The sequence below is a fragment of the Cygnus olor genome, chromosome 2, assembly GCF_009769625.2.
Source record: "Cygnus olor isolate bCygOlo1 chromosome 2, bCygOlo1.pri.v2, whole genome shotgun sequence".
NCBI classification, from domain to species: domain Eukaryota; kingdom Metazoa; phylum Chordata; class Aves; order Anseriformes; family Anatidae; genus Cygnus; species Cygnus olor.
The window spans coordinates 111,786,858-111,806,566 of NC_049170.1; the positions used below are offsets into that span (position 1 = coordinate 111,786,858).

The window sequence follows — 19,709 nt, forward strand, 5'->3', positions numbered from 1 at the left end:
CCCCGCAGCCTCCCTGCAGTTCAGGAAGGAGGCACTCCCTTCCCCACCTTTCCTAAGCAGGAAAGAGGGCACTGGAGCCCACTACACCTTCGCTGCAGCAGCTTTTGCATTAGGCCTGCTCTGAAATGCTCAGCGCTACTAAACAACACTCTAGACCATATGCAAGAAGTTTTGAAGCCTTTATTTAGTAGCAATTAAATTATTCGATTAACACTAACCTCCAGACAGCAGTTAAAATATTGTACAAAGAGCAGCTTGCCCTCTCGAAGCTCTGTACACAGTTCAATATAAACTTACACTCTAAGATTGAATGCACCCCACTGAAAAGGGGTAAAGCAGCTGTGCACAGGAGGCCTCGCCGAGGTGCCTTACTACCTCTGAAATGCACAAGACTTCCTCCCAGGGAGTTTGCACAGTACAGACACAGGTCCTGTCCCCCACCACCGTGTCCCGCTGGGTCCTGGGCTGGTTCAGTTCTTGCCTTTTTGCAGGGGTGCTCGGCACCAGAACTTCTAGTGCATTAAACAGATTCTTTTTTAAACCTGTTACTAGTGTGCAGTTCGAATCAGATCTGTAGGTGTTTAAATGGCTCTTAATTCCATAAACCATAAGGTTGGTAGCAAAACAGGAGAGCAAAATTCAAAACACACTGCACAAAACATTGAATAAATACCTCTGAGTAATGTTACCAGCTTAACCAACCGCGTGAATGCTCCAGAGATGGGCACGCTTCTGGAATCTGGCCAGAGCTCAGGATTCAAGGGAGTTGCTTTAGTAAAAGAAAAGCCACTTTATGAAAAATTACATCTTTACAAGAGTAACACACCCTCCTTTGCTTTAAGAACAGACTATTGCAATTACTTTGTGTGCTTTTAAACATTCCCATGTCACAATAAATAAAACCAGTTTTTACTTGTGCCGACTTTAGCTACGAAAGAAAGTATTCACAGAACAGCCGAGGGTGTTCTAGTCCTCATACACCACAACCTAATATAGGTGTATTCAGCAAACGGGGCAGCTCTACACCATGACGACGCACTGGCTTTGTCCGCACAGGACCCACCATCAGCCACAAAAAGTACTCCCTACCTCAGGGACTGCAGGTCGTGTACCACCAGCTTTACTGTGGAGACGTGTAATATTCTGTTGGATAACATGTCAGTTTTTTCAGGAGGTAAGTAAAACGAGGGAAACATTAAAACAGATTAAGACTTATTTGTGTCTCAGCCACAGGCTTCTTATTGCAGTTTAATAAATATCAGGCAAGTTAAAGTAGTTTCTGTCCCAGTAGTTGCCAGAATAAAGCCAGTCCTGTGTACCGGTGTAGGGGTTGGGGCCTTGGTGGAACCATCTGTAAGGAAACACGCAGCACGTTAGGGAAGCTGTACACACCTTTCTGTGGAAGTTCAGAACTGCTTTGCTGCATCTTCAGTGGTTACTGCTCAAAGCAATTACAGGAGCCCTCTGGATTTTAAATTCATAAGTGGATTTAAAGCAGTCTTCAGTATTTAGATTTCCCCATTCCCAACACCACTTTAATGTCTCCCAGGTGAAGTTGCTGACGCTTTGTTATTTTGTCACTCAAAGCAGTGGAGATTCACATAAAAAGGACAGATACTTCAAAGCAGTTGTGAACGATCATTTTGGCATGCATGAACACTAACAGTTTTTTCAAGACACGTAAACACTGCAAGCACCACAGTCCTGGAAACAGAAAAACATTAGGATCTAGATTTCCCCTTGTGTTTCACAGCCTTGTTTTGCAGTGCACTAACTCAGAACAAGCATGTTAGCTCCCCTCAGCACCGATGAAATGCCCCCACAGGCTATGGGGGAAGTCCTGGCCTATCACTGCTTAACGCCTTGCACCCCAGTGTTACTGCTGTGGGGCTAACCCCAAAGCCAAGAAAGCTAATTCCAGCTGCAGGAAATTATGTGCAAGCTTCTGCTAAGCTGGCTGGTGCCAGGCACACTGGCTGTGGCCTTCATTCCCCTCCTCTCTCCCCCTGCCCCCTCTGGAAGCAAGCTGTGTGTACGTGCCCACAGATGTGCACACATGTAGCGGCGTGGGGAGGTGGGTACGGTGCAGTTCACAAGGCCGGACTACTGGCAAGTGTCCCCCGGTGGTAAGTAGGGCCTGTCAGAGCACCACAGCACAGGAGTTTGTCCTCCTCCCTCATGCCAATGCCGTATGGTGTTACTGAGCACTGCTTGCTGGTTGGGCCCAGCTCGATTTTCCGCCTCACAACAGCAGACCGCACGCTACCAGCCCTCTAGCAGTTAAAGGTTTTGCTGTGTTCTGCCAAGCCACGTTCACAGTGCGAGGCAGGTTGCTATAAGCCCTTTCTGTGGTGCATAAGCTCGGTAACCTCCTTTCAGCTCCTCAGTGGTCATAAAAGCCAGTTCTTGCTTTATACGCCTCGCTGCAGTGAGCGCACTTGCTTAAATCATGAGCGTGCCTGGCAGCCCACTTTAACTCAACGCTGCCCTTCTAGGATACCATTGGGTCCTGAGCAGAAATTAAAGCACGTTAGAACCAGTTATGAGAAACCAACTTTAAATAGCAGAAGTCTGAAGGCAGCCAGTCCTACAGTGCCACACCACGGAGCGGAGCAGCTCGTAGGCAAGGCTGGCTGGGTCCAGGGGTGTTGAGATGCGTATCAGAAGTAACGCCCTGTGCTGCCTTCGCAGCAGTAAACCGAACTGCTCAATGCTTCAGTGGTGGTTCTGCCCCGACTGAATGAAGGAGCCAACAGAAGACAGAAGTCACTGTTAAACTTGTACGTGGCTCACGACCACATCACCTCCACGCAGGATGCATCAGCTGCTCTGAAGTAACGGGTGTGTGTGCACCTGTGTGCGCCTAACACGCGGGTAGTAGTGGCTCATGAGCACGAGCCGAGGAGAAGCAGGGCCATAAGCACGGTAGGTTCATCCCTCAGAGGAAGGAGCTTTTACTCTCAGTACCTCACTGCTGTGTCTTCAGCACTGGAACAGATCAGGACAGCGGAGTGTCCTCCAGTGCTGCTGCTACTGGCACAGGGCAAGGACGGGGAGACCCAAAGCGATCGGGCAGCTAAGTGATAGGGGAAGGAGGGGGATCTGAATCACTAGCAACAAGCACTGCTCTGCTTCAGAACTGAACCAGTCTTTATTCGAGAGTTCAGACTGCTGCTCAGCACACGTCACTTCTTCAGAAACACCGAGGCTCCCCTTCTGAAGTGGATTCAAAATAAATAATCACTAGGCACTTCGGAGAAGTCTCTTAGGAGGGAAGAATCTACTAGACAAGCTAAGTAATGGACCTTTCTGTGGCCTGGAAATTGCAGCAGTTTACATCAATTTACATCATGCTGCAGATGAAGACCTACAGCTGACCCGCTGGGAACAGGTAGGAGAGCTTCCCTTCCCAGTATGGCTTTTTCCCCCCAAGCACAGCCCTTTACATTGAAATGGAAAGGAGCTGTTCCTACATAATTTATGTTCATTCTCTGGAAGCAGCCATACTTGGCACTCCTACTGAGGAGATCAAATACTAGGGGAAAAAACAAAAACCTGGAAACCAAGGAGTTCTTAAAGGATACCAGGCAAGTGGTGAGCAGGTCTAAAGTTCATGCACTGCCTACGTGCACTACAGCAGCTGAAGAACCTTGTGAATGGTTTCTGCACTAATTAGAGACCCTATAAAACTACTGCTCTGAATTGTGCTCTGAAAATTCCCCTATTCCTGATACTCGAAGTCCAGGTGCTTTGAGCTATACCTTAAGGTACTTCAGACACCTGAAATAACCCGGTGTAGTTATCCCTTGCTTTGAAAACATTTGGCAGGAGCTAGAACCAAAGCTTATAAAGCCTCTGAATTCAGGAAAGGAAGAGGGAGGTGTAAGGCTGTCCAGCATTTACTCGAAAGCGTTACAAAGATGTTATTTTGCACCATTTTCAGGGCAAACAAACTCAAACACTTCAAGAGAGCAGGCATAAGAAAAGACAGTTCAGGCATAACCAAACCTGGGACTCTGGGATGATGGGTGACTTCATTTGGAGAAAAGAAAAAAAGTGATTTACAGTTACAAATAGACATTTTAAAGACATTTAATCCATAGTGTCTGAATGTATTAATAGCTAATTCATAAAGAAGAGATGAAGCTTGCTTACTTTTAGAGTTTAGCCCTACTGTTTCTTTTCTTTTCCTTTTCTTTTTTTTTTTTTTTTTTTCCTGTGAAGGGATGACCAACCTATTGCTATAAATTTAATAGTCTCTGGTCAAACTAGATTTATATGGTCATGTTTTCAAGATTGACTTCCCTCTCCTTACAGTTTAAAAAACTATTGTGGCCGATGCCTTGTAAGCTAACTTTTCCCTCAGTTCTAATTTTTGCAGTTGGTCACGCTCTCAGAAAGGAGGAAATGACTCGGAGAGCGAGGTGAGGAAGACATTTCACCACTTTGAAAACAGCTGACTGCGGCAGGAATGCAGTACTGCCAACACGCAGCAACTGATCTGAGAAGTGACAGCAGTCAGTAACCTGTCAAGTTCACTGGAGGAATCATTTCTTCCTCCCTTTGGCCAAGCACCCAAATCTGAGGTGATTATAAGTTAATCACCAGCAGTCCGTACAAGCAGCTATCAGAAGCAACATCTTCGCCAGGCCAGAACCAAGAGATGCCCAGAAAAGACAATGCACTTTGCATGTGAACGTGGGTGCGCGAGCAGCGAGCGGGAAGGACTGGAGACAAGCCTGACGCACCCCTCTGGAAGCGCTGCAGCCTGCGCAGACCAAGTCTGCAAATACAGCAGCAGCACCACCAAGCCAGGTGCTTTTTTCACACTGACACAACTCTGCACATTGCTGGCATGGACTGGCAGTTAACCTGAGTGTTCAAAACCTTTATACAACTAACTCCACGTGTAGCAACGCGGGCACACTAACCTTGTCTTCCAGTCTTCCTCTGACTTTGAACGATTTTTGCGGGCGGTCCTTTGCTTTTCTTCTAGCCTCTTCTTTTCTTCACTAGCTAGATCTTGAAGGAATAAAAATACACAGGTAAGTAAATATTCACAAGGTCTCAAGTACATACATGTGTATATAAAAATTTACATACAAGAGACAGTCATTACTCCATCTGACACAGCAAATTAACAAGGGAAGTAGAAAAGTTGTCCACTTAAAAATCATCTACATAACACAGTAGTGCTCCTGTTCTAGCCCAAGAGCAGAGCCAGGCCAGCTGTGGCACAAGATCAGCCACTGACATTAGCGGTCTCGTGACCACTAAATACACATTTATTCATGGCCTGAGGACCATGAAAACATTTCTGTGACAGCAAACGTGAGCTACGGTAGGCAGCATATCTGGAATTTATTTCAGTAGGGAAACTGATAAAGTATGACATGATGCTGGATTTATTGCCAAAGTCTGGCCACCTGCCGGAGTTTTGGGTAAGCTGTTACTAGTGCTTAGTTTCTGGTCAATAAGAGTTTGGAATATTCACTTCCAAACCATGAAGAATAATCTTTGCAACACGCCTTTTTTTGTTGTTGCTGTTAATGCACTAAGGTAGCATGGGTCATGGTCCTAAAGAAGCTTCCATTTGGCCAAAAGGACAATCTTGTTTTTCCTTCAGAACATCTCAGGAATAAGTCAGAAGTCAGACTAAGAAGCAGATTAAATGAAAGGCACAATCTCTTTCATACTTGAATCCTGAAAAAGCATTTCACAAACAGCTCAAAAAGAAGTAATTGAGAGAATTATTTTTGGAAGACTAACTGCATGTTACCAGTCTATCTGCTAGATCAACGTTACGCTGTTATTATAGTGTAGGAACGTGGCCTCTTGCGAAAGGCACAGGTACTGCACTTCAAGTTTAGACACAAGTTATTGGCGATGCTGTGAACCAGGAATGTCCTTCTTGCTGGCCATGAAACAATCCAGCAGACAGAAGAGACTGTTCGTAGGAATTCACTGATCTCCTTTTTTATAAGCCTCAAATAAGTTATCAGCTTCTGAGAAAAAAAACTCCTAAGTACGATCACACTGTAGCATGCCTGTTTCATTGTTTTTCATACCTAAATCTCAGACTATTTATCAGAAGTAGTTACAATCATCGTGCTATTACGTAGGTGAAACTGAATCAGAGGTTTCATGACTTACCTAAATCACTTAACAAGCCAGAAAAAAAAAAAAAAAAATCAAAAGCCCCCATGCTTTTAGCCTACAAATGTGGCCACCCTGCTTTATAAGTAAAATGACAAAGAGAAAGGGGCAAAAAAGGGCTGGGGGAGGTTGTTCCACACCATAATCAAGTATTTAACACCAAGTTGCCTGTCAGAAGACTAAAAGACACATTTCACTCCATGACATTACAGTAACAATCTCTATGAGGTTTCTAAAAAGCACACAATTTCTACTCATTGGAAGTCTCATAATGCACTTCTAATTCACTATTCTAGGACAACAAAAGTGTTCAATTCCCAGCGAAGAATGATTTTGCATCAAGTACGTTTGACGTTGCAGTTTCAACTTAAATACTTTCGACCGCATTAGTCAGAATTGGCACATCAAAATATTCCTTTTGCACTGGCTGATGAAAACAGAAACTGAAAAGTTCACAAATACTTTTGATGCTCTGAGACTCTCAGACTAGTCTCCAATTATAGGGCTTGACTACAGAGCACAGCAAAGGTCTAAAATTAAATAAAAAGCATAACATGAAGTTTAAGAGTCCTGCTTGTATGTAAGAACACACCCAAGTAGGTGGTGCGGTGTGTTCCTGGCCAGGAGCTAAGCCACTCATTCACTCCAATCCACCCCAGAGGGACAGGGGAGAGAATCAAAGAGCAAAAGCAAGAAAACTCCTGGGTCAAGATTAAAGACAGTTTAATAAGTGAAGGGGAAAAAAAAGAGGAAAAAATGATGCAAAGGCAATCACTCACCACCTCCCAGCAGCAGACCTATGCCCTGCCAGTCTCCAAGCAACAGCTGCTTTGGGAAAACATCCTCCCTGTCGAAGTTTTGTTGCTGAGCATGGTGTTAACAGCATGGAAAACCTCTGACCAGCTGGGGTCAGCTGTCCCACTGCGTCCCCTCCCAGCCCACTTGCTGTGGGGCAGGGCACAGTGAGACACAGAGGTGGCCTTGACACTGCACAAGTGTTCAGCAGCAGCTAAAACAACGGTGTGTCATCAGTGCTGCTTTGGGCACCAATGTAAAACACAGCACCATAACGTTAGGCTGCTACGAACAAAATCAGTACCTGACCCAGTACAGGTGGGCAGCATACCTTTCCCACTAGAGGCGTACCAGTTGAAGAGTTACTGTCTTGTAGCGTGGGGGGAACGTATCTTTATGGGTAACTACTTATTCTAACAGTTCATCTAACAGTTGAAAAGTGGAATTTGTTTCCTTTTTTTTTTTTTTTTTTTTCCTCCAGTCCTTCAGTTTTAACGAGAAATAAAATGTACCTATTTCTCCATTTTCCATGGCTCTGATATCTGGTCGTAGCCGGCAGTCAGTTTTGGGAATGACGCTCTCCATTTCTTTGTCCAACTCATTCAAAGCCATGGCAAAGCTAGTGAAGTTGTACATCTGAAATACAGAGACACGGATGAAAGGTGACTTCCTTACAAAGCCTCTAGCTGCTATCCTTAATACACAAAAGCAGCTGTCTAAAAACAAACATCCAGATGCTTTTATATTATTTAATCACTCAAGATAGGAATACACAAGACACCAGCAGAACAGCACTGTCAGGAAGAGTGTAGCTGATCCTTGGTGGTTCTGTTTAACCAGGACAGCATCCAATTACTCAGGGCACTATTTCTCTCTTATCTTCTTTTTCCAGTCCTACTGGTATTTTCCCCAGCTCTGTAGAGAGACTTCCCCCTTGATTAACCTACTGAGGGCAGCTTTTCTTGTTCCAATCCTTTTTTTTTTTTTTTTTTTCTCCTGTAGTTGCACACACACCCTCATTCCCTGCCCACTGGCTCTCCAGCTCCACAGCCCTTCACACGCCTCAGTGGGGGGAACAGAGGGGAGAGAAGAAGTGGGGAAGTTGCCCATACCTCTGGCTGCATGAAGCACTCCATTTTTCAGAGAAACCGACCTAACTAGAGTCATGCCTGTGGTGGTTACCCCTCCAACCCCACATTACAGTTAGAACTGTAGTGGGAAAGTTCGTTGCTGTGAACAGGCAAGCCCACACCCATTAGTGAAAAAGATGACAAATTAATTTGCTTTGTGTTGACCAGGCAGGACAACAGGATAGCATGCACTTTTCAATAAATAGAAGCACAGCTGACCTGTGCTGAATTTGGAGGTCTTGGAGTTATCTTCCATAGCAAAATACTTCCAGGAATAACATACACACTCTCAGAATCTGGCAATGGCATCTCATCGGGTTCCTCAGTATTGCCCACCTAAAAGTAGCACATCAAGAAAAGGGAAATATTTTACTGTTTTTATTATCATCATAGAATGGTTTGGTTTGGAGGGGACCTTAAAAATCACATCATTCCACCCCACCACCATGGGCAGGGACACCTCCCACCCGACCAGGCTGCCCAAAGCCCCATCCAGCCTGGCCTTGAACACCTCCAGGGATGGGGCATCCACAGCTTCTCTGGGCGGCCTGTGCCAGTGCCTCACCACCCTCAGAGTGAAGAACTTCTTTATACCAAATCTAAATCTCCACTTTTTTAGTTTAAAGCAATTATTCCTTGTCCTACACCACTACACTCTTTGATAAGGGTCCCTCTCCTGCATTCCTGTCTCATGTTGAGCTTCTTGTCATCCAACACGTGCAGGTCCTTCTCCTCAGGGCTGCTCACAATCCCTTCTAGGCCCAGTCTGTATCTGTGCTTAGGATTGCCCCAGCCCAGATGCATCACCATCATTATTAGGGAGTCAAACAATTTACACTAATTCATTCTAATGCTGGAACTTATGTAAAAATTACCTTGACCAAAAGTAAATTTCAGTGACAAACTTTTCAAGATGCTTGGCAAGAAGGACAGCAGCATTAACACAGAAAGCGTACTCCCTCCCAAGCAAAGACTACCAGCAGTTTCTTACATCAATATCTTCATGGATAAAATCCAGACGATCAAGTGTTAAGAAAGGTCACTTTTTCTACCAGAAAAATGTCCCATTTAATCAAAACACAAACACTTCTATACCTGATTACATTAATTCAGCCACATAAGATTATGTTACAGTACCGAACTAAAGCCACCTAGACAAACAGCAAGACCCTCCCAAGCAAATTCAGTGTCGCTATCACAGCTAAACGCAGCAGCACATTTCAGAGACCACAGGAGAGCAGAGCTGAACTTAAAGGCAACTAATGCTCTAAAAACTTGGCTACACGCCAACAGCTTTAATTCTGCTGCTAATAAGCTTTGCTCTCTGATGGTTGCATCAGATAATAGAGGCTGATGTTTTAGTATAAAAATCCACTACCCAGAATGGACTCAACTGTCCTCTGAGCTGATTCAATCTTTCAGAAATTAAGAGTTTGAAGCAAAACAGATCAGAAAGCTACTTGTTTAACAAAACAAGGGCACTTCAGTAACAGACTGTCGAACTCCAAACCAACTTTTATATCAAAAAAACTAGGATGCATGCTACAATTTGAGGCTGGTTTGATACATAATCTTAAAAATGTCATAAGAATTACAAGGAACTGGGAAAAAAGAGGATTTTCCAAGTGCTCTTGCCACAAGACTGCGTATTTTATACTCAGCACTGCTCAATGTCTCTTTCATAAGCTATACTACTAGAAGGGTAGTAACAGACTTGCCAAGCAAGACCTCTAGTGTCTGCAACCAGGCATGCATGAGGGCAGGTGCTGGTGCCTTACAGTATTTCCTTCCACATATTAGCACTGAAAAATTCTGTACAAAATTTTTCACCTTGATTAAAAAAAAAATGCTCTAGTTCATTCAGAGCTGAATTATCTTGGCCTAACTCAAAGTCTACTCTTATCCTGATATTGATAAAGTATCACTTTTGCATACATGAAGACTTCTGTAGCACCCTGCAAAATTATATTTCCAGTAGTTTTACCCCTATAGAAATCAGAGATTTGGATGGAAAACCTGGGGCATTTTGAAAAAGGACTTGCATCCCAGCAGGTCCCCTAAAGGGAGGCAGAAAAAATCCTACATTAGCGAAAACACAGCAAGAAGGAATTGCTGGAAAACAACTTAAAAAAAAAAAAAACAACTGAAAATTCTAATTAAAAGGAATTTGAAAGGCAATGTACCTTCGTGCCTGAATAACTGCTTTATTACCTTGAAGGGACAAACCATATCCAGGCATTATACTTGAGACTTGGGTCACCTAAAAGGTCAAAAACTATATGCAATATCAGCTTCTCAGACACAAGGGGGCAGTGGGATTACATATTCAATGAAGACTACGCTGACTGATAGCGTGCACTACAAAGCTTTCAGTTTTCTTCATAGAACTAGTTCTGTTAAACAAATAGAAAATACTTGCTTTATTAGTGTCAGAGGAACACGTAGCTTGAGCTTTACACAACAGCATGCTTCATTTTGAACTGTAAAGCAAGGGTCATCTTAAGCTTTGTTGTTCAGTGGTAGCTGAACAAAGACACAGGGTATGTTTTTCTTTGCTCCTTTCTCCCTAGAGCTCGCCAGGCCAGACTCAAGGAGAAGCAGTAATCCCCAGTGCCTTAGTACTCTCCTGATGACAGGCACTGGAGCAATCTCAGATACAGCAACAGTCTGAACCTGCACAGGAACAACTGCTTTTAAAAGTTATCTCCCTTGTTTTTATATTAAAATGACCAACACCAAAACAAGAATCTGGCTATAGTCACCAAAGGGGAACAATTCCTCTTGTAAGTAATTGTGAATGATTGTTCTTCATCAAGCTGTATGGGAAAACCACCATTCACCTTAAACAAAAAGGTGCCAGAAATCTGAAACAATTAATAACATTTCTATTTTTCTTCAAGAATAAAAAAAAAAAAAAAATGCAATTGTGGTGGTGGTGGGGAAATTAAATGATTCTATGGCTGGGGCAATGTAATAAAAAACAATTCCTTGGAAAAGATGAAAAACAGCATCTCCTATCAAGATGAGAAGCTAGTCTATACTGCCTCTAGAAGTTCAAGTTCTCCTACTAAAATACAAATGTTATCATACATTATCAGAACCACAGTCCAACTAAGAAATATGCAATACTTCCATTTGACTTGGGAGGAAGGGGCAGGTATTGAACCAGCCAGCAGCTAGAAAACTCCAGTATTTGGGAAGCTTTAATACAAATCCGTGAGAGCACAAGCATTTTATCCCTTAATACCGATACTCATCCAGTCTGGTTTTGTATCCCACTAAGAAAGACAGAGCAAGTGAAAAGTAATCTTAATGCTCTTAAATGCTACTAAAATATTTAGCTGTCCTATCACGCCTCTGAGATACCACCTTTATACGTGACTAGTACCTGTTTACTGCTTTTCTTCTCTTCTGCATTTTTCTTGTCATTTTTTTTGTAAGCTTCGAAAGTAGCTGGGTCAACACTGTACAGACACTCTGTCCACTTCCCATACAGTGCACAAAGTTTCTTTTTGCTGTCAAGAAAGACCAAGTTTACAAAGGAGCTTAAAGAGATTTATTTCATTATTTCAGACAAAAATAGATGAAAAAAAGAACTTCTGAGGGCAATTCTTTTAAACTGCACACTTCGTGTTACACAATTCACAACCTGCTGTTTCAGGTTTATGCCCTTGGCACACTATGTTAAGGGCACTCAGGCCTACAGCTCCCATTAGAAACTAAGGGCAGCAACTTGTTTCCTATTAGGAATGAAACTGTTACCTTTTGTCCTGAATGTATCCTTCAACTTTGTGCAACTCCTTCCCAAAGAGGCCACAGGGCTTGAAGCTTAGTACACACTTCTCGCCAGTTCTGTAGGCAGAACAAGAGGGCACTAATTACTTCCAAATATTTCTCCTTTTTAAACTCCCAGCAAGTGAAAGCACTCACATTCTTAACTTACTTGTGGTTAGTTATTTCCACATTTCCGTACTGCTCAATCCAAAGTTTGCCCACAATGATGTTATGCACACAGCAAGTAGGATTTGTCCATGTGTAGGCTTCATTGTGTCTGTGGGATATAAAAATAAGTTATTGCATCTTTGTACTGAATGTCACTGCTGCAACAAACCATCTTCTATAAACGGCATCAAGTCCTGAAACAGACATCGCAATAAGCCTGGCAAACTAAGAGTTTTCTTAACATATTGCTACTGGTTTTATCAATTCCTTAAAACAGCAACTTCAGTGTAGACACTGAATGACATTAGGAAAGCCAACAGGACTCAAGTGTGCTGGTCTTGGTAGGACTGGATGCCCAGGCATCTGCAGAACACAGACATAAGCACCAACTATTACTATTATTATTACATAGTTCATTAAGGCAAGTGATAGTAGTTCCTTTCATCTTCTCATTCCCTCCACCCCACAAAGCAATCTGCCATCAAAGATTAGGATGTAGGCGTTAGACATGCTCATTCCTAAGCCACGAGACTCTAATGTGCAGTTATCATCACAGATGTGGCCATGTACCTACGCAATTTTTACTTATCAACTTACTCAAGGAGCTCCAAAGTCATTGTGCCTTTTGGTTCCGCTTCCACGCTCTTGCCCCAGAATTTGAGTTTAGGATAAATTGATCCATGAAACACAAAATCATTATTTAAACCTTCAGCATAGAAAGCGCTGATCGGTGGATGATGGCTAACTTGCTCTGAGAGAAGCCTAAATCCAAGATCATCTCTGCAAAATAAAAGTTCTAAAAATCAGTATTCTGAAGATACAAAATAAAGATGACTGAAAGCATGTATCTAAGGTATCTAGTACAGTGAAGTTATTTTCCCTGTGGTGAAATAGATAGTTGGACCCACACACAGTTGCTGTACTCAGTGCAAGACTTAGTTAAAACCCTAAGGTAAGACAAAAAACGGCTAAACTCATACATAAAATATCCTCATTCTAAATAACCGAGGACATCATGTTAAATGTAGCAATAATGACCAAATCTGACCAGTTAATGTGTTTACTTTCGATAGTGACCTCTTCCTTAAACTTTTGCTTAGTTATAGACCAGATACTCACTTGTTTTAGAGAAGAGTTTGCCCTCAGTGCAGCTGCATACTACCATATTAGCATAGTCTATTTGTATTCTGGACACTCATATAATGAATGTGGTACTTCTAACATCTCATGCAACTTTTCATTGAGAATGTTTCAGAAAAAATGTCATTTTTGTATTAAAAAAAAAAAAAGACGCTTGTTTTTCGAACTGACAAATTGTATAGCCTCCTCTGAGTTGAAAAGTTCAGCAGAGGTTGAAATTTCCCTGAGGGGTGCATGGCTGAACACCAGCACATTGCAAACACCTCCAGCAGCTGTGAGAACAGGCAGCATCTTACAAGCCACCTGACAAATCCAGTCAAACATTAGTACATCAAATACCACCCTCCACTCTTCAGTGCATCTTCTGTTCATTACCTGATCAATTCATATGTCTCTCCAAGCAAAGGGTTGAAGGGCTTCCCCGTACGTTCCCACTGTGAGGCTACAGCAGACACAGCAAAGGCAGCTACACACTGTTCAAAAGAATGAGCACACAGTTCATCTCCAGGATTTTAGTCTTTATCAAACATCCACAGTCACAGTATTACACAATGCCTCTTCTGAAGTAGCACACAAAGCTTCTGGTTTCAAGGGAGGGGAATAAATAGTTTTTATCACAAAGGCTAAAAAAAAAAAAAAAAGGCAAGCCTTGGGAAAAGCAAAACACTTTCCTAGATAAATAAAACTGGTTAACAAGTAAGAGCATCAGACATAAAGCAAATTATAGCAGTTCCTCCTATACTGAGACCATCTACAAAGAAAAATGCCCAAATGCATTTAAAATATCACAACCAAAGTACCTGCATTCGCTCCGTTGTGCTAGAAAGCGAGCTGGCTTTGTGGATGAGGTATGTATGCTCCATGTACTCTGTAAGTCGCTGAAGGAAGCTCAGGGGCTCGTTGAATATAACTGGCATCGTGATCTTGGACAGCTCCTGATGCACAAATGAAATTTGTGTGAAAAACCAAATGAGTAGATACACTGACCTGCAGTAACCCAAACCTAATTGGCTTATTACAAAAATAAATTATGCTCTTAGTGCTAATGCAACGTGCGTGACCTGGCTCTGCTAATGCCGAAAGGAAAAACCCCGCTACATCCCTCGTGAGCTTGGTAAGCTTGTGTTGGCATGTAAGGCTACTTTAAAACAAAAAGAAAATCAAACATCAAATACACTAACTTCCTACTAACAAACACATTAAGAAAAGTAAGATAAAACAACGGAGTGAAGTATGAAGGGTCCTTTCAAAGACTAAGTTATTTATTTCTCTTAAAAAGGATATAGGCCACCTAATTACTTAAACATATTATCTATTTTGGAGGCAGGTGGGCAGGCTGGGAATTAGAACAGACAGCAAAATGTCGCTGCACAGGAATACAAACAGGCATTTTTTATTCTGAAGAAAAAGGGAATTTCTATAACAGGAGTACCAATTTAAGAGAAGTCCTGAAGTGTTGATGCTGCTTATTCTCTTTCACATTTTTAAACGAGCACGCCCTTTGAATGCATAATGAAGCAATGTTTAAAGCTATCTGCAGTAGCAAATTAAAAGCATAGTATGACCACTGGCAATGTGGGTAGTAAACAGCACTGTTCTCAACAACAATAGCAAGATCTGGCACCTTTGTGGATTTTTTATTTATTTATTTTTTAATTCTTACACACACCTTTTGCAAGACAGGCTTTCAATCTGTTCTTTGTATTTTAGGGATATAACACTTCTCTGCTAAAGCCACTGTGACAAGCGTCAGATGCTTCACAACTCGGGAGGCCTGGAGCTACCGATAGAGGCATTCCCTAGCATTTCCACTTCTCCTTGCCTGGTGTTGTGTGCTGTTTCTAACTAGAGCAGGGGAGGAGGAAAAAACAACAGTGACTAAACACACACATGCCCTTTTGTAGGCTAGTGTTACAGGATGATTGAGCTTTATCAACAGTAAGTACTTTCAGCCCACTACAGGATCTAATGGGGAGAACAACTCTTCTCAATTCACCCTTAGCTGGAAGCAGATTACATGCCAGCCAGCTAACCTCTGATCTGTTCACTGTCTGGCCAGTAACACTGCTAGGTGTGAAGACTGAAATACTAGGGGAGCAGGGAGAAGAGCAAAGTTAAAGTTTCTGTGAAAGTTAAAAACAACAAGCTGCTACCACAAAGTACTTTAAGGCTTAAATTAAAGAGAAAATGCTCTTACTCAAGCAGTATTACACGAAGCAATTCTTATTTTCCCTAGTTAAAAATAAGCAAAGCACAAGAAGCAAATTAAAAATAAAAATTTAAAAAAAATCCCTCTCCCCTCTCACTTAGGCCTCAAACGAAACAGTAACTTCAAATCTTTTATCACAGCTTTCTGATTACCCACCATTCCAATGCATTTTCTTAAGATACTCCAAATACTGAAGTCATTTCTGGAAAACATTGGAGATGGCAAGCTTGTTCTGTGGAGAGAAATGGGGAAGAAAGAGAAACAGTAAGAGAAGTTTTCCATTACTAATGATGAGTGATAAACCCCAAATACTCTTCTTTGAAAGTAAGAGTTTTCCAAATCACCCAGTAAACTGTAAAGCCAAACCACTCTTGGCAAGCACAAAAGGGCTGGGAAGCTTTCATTACAAATACCAATCTCATTTAAACTTTCATGTCCATAAGCTCATTTAAACAAAATTCCATTTAGTTATTAAAAAAATATATTAAATAATACATTTAAAATTAAAACCAAAAGGGGAAACAACAGTCCTACTTCAAAGCATATAAGCTGTTTTACCTGACCAGAAAGCTGAATTTTTCCAAAATCGGTACCAGAACCATTCTCTTCGTTTTGTATAAAAGCAATGGAAAAGAATTTATTTTCATGAAGGACACTGCAGGTACATTCGCTATGTCTGAACAGATTTGGGAGTTAAACAGTGGGGTTTCTTCTTGCTAGTCACCTGTGTAGCAACAATGACGGGCCATGGCATTTATTGCCTATAACTATAATCAACCCTCAGAAAGAAAGAAGGAAAAAAAAAGAACAGAAAAAGAAGCTTCATTAAAGAACTGAACACATAACAACCTTTTCTATAGGGGGCTGACATATCCGGAAGCAGGTCTGAAACATACTTTCAAGACCAACATTTAGGCTGTGCCATACAGCCTGTATTTCTCAGCATTACTTGAAATTGGGTAATGATTTTGTTCCGTTTTTGTACTGCTACCAACCACCTCAACTATTTACCCAATTTACCCAGAGAAAGGCAGAAATATAGGTCAATGCCTTTTGTCCACAGCAACACTAAAATCAGTGTTTGGATCATGAAGCTATTACCAATGAGGAAAACCCTCAGTAGGTAAGAACTACCTAACAGCTCACTCAAACAGCACAAACTATTTAATTGCAAAGTTTAGACAACTCTGCCTCACAATTGGCACCCTCCTAACCAGGAAGGTGCTGTTTCCCCCCATAGTAGCTACAGCAATACATTTTTCTTTTCTTTTAAGAGTTGCAGTGTGTAGGATGTAGGTGCCTCCTCCATCCTACTTTTTTGATAAACAGAAACATTGCCAAGGGGAAAGAAAAAAAAAATTAACTCAGGCTAAGTCGTCAGTTTCATTAGCCCTATTTGCTAAGTTACCTTCCATACTTATTTGTTACTAAAACACCTTTACCAAGGTTGACCCTTCAGTTTTCAGCAAAGACAAACAAAAAATGTTCCTTAAAATACAAGCCCTATCCTATCAAAAAATAGAATATGCCTGAATTCCTTAAAGTACTAAACTATGTTTCATCTTACTTGCTAGCAGCCTAACATGGACTTGTTTTACTCAGTCTCCCGTGCAGAGAGCATGAGTGGGTAGTAAGATTTATTTTAACTGATCAACATGGTATCATTCCTTCCCTATTCCAACTTTCCACTGATAGCAAAACGTGGTGAAACAGATCGTTTTGAATTTTATTAAGTATCAAACACTTCTGTGGCTGCTTTGATACAAATGTCCAGGAGAGGACAGTGTCCACCAAGCAGTCAGCCTTACTTTCATTTGCAGCGTGTACTTATTTTTCCTGTGTATCCTTTAATGAATGGAGTTAGCAGAGCATATATTTTTAAGTCCTTCTACATGTAAAACACTCACGTACTTCTGGTTTGCTGAAGTATACATAAGGATTGCTTGCCTTAAATATTAAAATTTACATTTTCATGGAAGTTAATCTCCATTCAATTTAACTACTTGGAAGTTGGCATTCAGTTTGAGCCATTCACCCCACATTTCTTCCTATGAGTGTAAGAGCCCAAACCGATGTGATATTCAGTTCGTTCCTCCACGTAACGCATACACACTGAGGAAATAGAACAGTTTTAAGCCACCAAGAAGGCTTGTGGGGGACAAGTGAGGACATGTGCAAAAATGACAGGCAGCCAAGACCTGAGGCCTACTAACCTTGGCCTACTCCCTGTGATTAAGGGAAAGGTTTGTGAGTGCAGAAATTTCCTTCCAGATGTCAATTTTAGAAACAACTCGGGAAGTTAATTTTAGCTGTGACAAAAACATCTGCAGGAATTTATTTGCAGTAGAACAGATAAGATGCATTTAAAGATCGTTCACTGAAAAACACTTGTCAAAGCTTTACCTTTAGCAGATTAACTACTACAGGAATCCTGCTGGGAAGGAGACACAGGGCATGAAAAAGGCACGTTCAGCTCGCTCTTCATGTAAACCTGACCAAAAGACCTCCTGGCTCACAAAGAGCCAAGCACAAACATCTTTGAAAGGTTCCCCTAAAGGAAAAGCTGACTACAGAAACACAGCAGTAAGAGGGAAACAGCAGCAATAAATAGATGTTATAACAAACATTGGTAGGTATTACAGAACACTTCTGTGGGAGGGTGTTTTTTGTTTTGTTGTTTTTTGTTTGTGTTTTTTTTTTTTAAAAAAAAAAATTTGGTTCAGATTTAAAAATTCCCCCTTAAAGAAAGAAGTGATTTGAATGCTTTCAAGCTAGTTATTTAATCTACTACTCCCCCTAACTAGTCAAATCCTCTCCCGTGAAGTTTTCAAAAATTATGAAGTATACTCTCAAATCAGCCTAAAACTACAAGAAGTCACATCACCCACATTCTCTCAGGCACTATGACCACTCCCGTAGGATGCAAGCCATATTAAGAAAACCAGACTTAAACGGCAAATTACAAGTCGTAACTAAACCTCGACATTTTCATTTCATTACCTAGCACCTGCCTAGAAAGCTTAGAAGGAAAACAGTCTGTTGAAAACCGGGTTGTAACTGCTACAAACAGCACACCTTTGGTAACATATCTAATGGCACCGGCTTCACTTGTCTACATCTGTATATCCCAACGCTGGTATTTGTTTTTAAACCAACAGATTTATTCCTGCATCCCCAAAACAACAACAACAAACCAACAAAAAGCAACGTCCACCTCCCTGCAAAACACACACCACTCAAAAAAAAAAAAAAAAGGAGGCAGACGGTAGCTCAGGTGTTCTAAATGGAGGTAGGAAAGAAAGTCTTATTTATACTGACAGGCAAACAGTGTTAGGTACTCTTATGTGCAACCCAAATGCAGCTGCAGATCCTCTCTCTATACATCTAATAAACTACAGGAAGGTATAAAGATTTTAGGCAAAATAAATGTATCTAGTCTATTCTATAAGCAACTTGCTTCCGTGTGGTTAACATGGTGTAATGACGGAATTAAGTGCTGTCAAAAAATTATGTTCCTTTCACTTTGCGTGGCATGAAGAAGGTAACGTTTCTGCTCTGAAAAGGACACAGGATGATGCATATTTGTCTACGTGCACTCCGAACTAGCCCCAAAACAGGCGCAAATTGAAGCCAGCAGCTCCAGTTAGGTGGCACAGTTCTGAATTCAGAACCGCAGCCAGACACAGCAGGCAGATCCCTTACCACGACAAACACCACTGCCACCACGAGTCTCAGAAACAACGCTGGAAGCACCGCACAACTCCCACCCCCTGAGATGGCTCTCGTGGAGGTAAAGTTTAAATTGGCAGTGCTCTGGGGAAAAGCAGTTTGCATCAACATACTTGCAGACAAATCCCAGTGTGTCACCAAGGTGCCAGGTAAAAGTTTGACGTTACAGCTCAACCTAAAACATGCTCTGGCTATCTAGTCATGTAAAACGTAACCACACATTCTTATCTATATGCAACAGGGAGGCTTTCACTTTTCTTCTGCAGTATATTAATAGCCAGCCAATTTATGCTCTAGCTTTACTGTAATATCCTACACCTTCTTTACTACTAAAACACAAGCAACTCAAAGAGAACAACCTATGAACAGACACATACAACTTTTCATCTCTTATAAAAATAGATCTTAAACGTTCCTCCAGTCACCCGCTCCATACAGTTCTGATAACACTGTGCAGCATTATGGAAACTTGCCAAGTTTTTTCTTTTCACATTAAGTAGATTATCAGTTGCTGTTAAAACTGCTCAGACAATGCATGTCAACACGCATCATCCTTTTTACGTTGATCACGAATTGCCCCCTTTCTCCTCCTGCTTTCCAAGGCAGTG

At 41.7% G+C, this 19,709-nt stretch overlaps 1 protein-coding gene across 18 annotated transcripts in view; it reads right to left on the reverse strand.

Annotated features, from left to right (window-relative positions):
* Window positions 1–160: 160 nt before the first annotated feature.
* The window catches only part of OSBPL1A (oxysterol binding protein like 1A), a 78,085-nt gene continuing 58,536 nt past the window's right edge, over window positions 161–19,709 (reverse strand). For 17 of the 18 annotated variants that reach the window (XM_040547870.1, XM_040547868.1, XM_040547869.1 and 14 more), the window contains 11 exons: window positions 15,529–15,604; window positions 13,964–14,098; window positions 13,539–13,636; window positions 12,621–12,803; window positions 12,025–12,132; window positions 11,844–11,933; window positions 11,470–11,596; window positions 8,301–8,417; window positions 7,464–7,587; window positions 4,932–5,022; window positions 161–1,351 (listed from right to left, as the gene is read on the reverse strand). In XM_040547870.1, the coding sequence (XP_040403804.1) occupies window positions 1,249–1,351; window positions 4,932–5,022; window positions 7,464–7,587; window positions 8,301–8,417; window positions 11,470–11,596; window positions 11,844–11,933; window positions 12,025–12,132; window positions 12,621–12,803; window positions 13,539–13,636; window positions 13,964–14,098; window positions 15,529–15,604 (1,252 nt within the window). In that variant the 3' untranslated portion in view covers window positions 161–1,248. Of the gene's footprint in view, window positions 1,352–3,127; window positions 3,217–4,931; window positions 5,023–7,463; window positions 7,588–8,300; window positions 8,418–11,469; window positions 11,597–11,843; window positions 11,934–12,024; window positions 12,133–12,620; window positions 12,804–13,538; window positions 13,637–13,963; window positions 14,099–15,528; window positions 15,605–19,709 lie in introns of those variants that run through there. The other variant, XM_040547871.1, reaches the window with a different exon arrangement.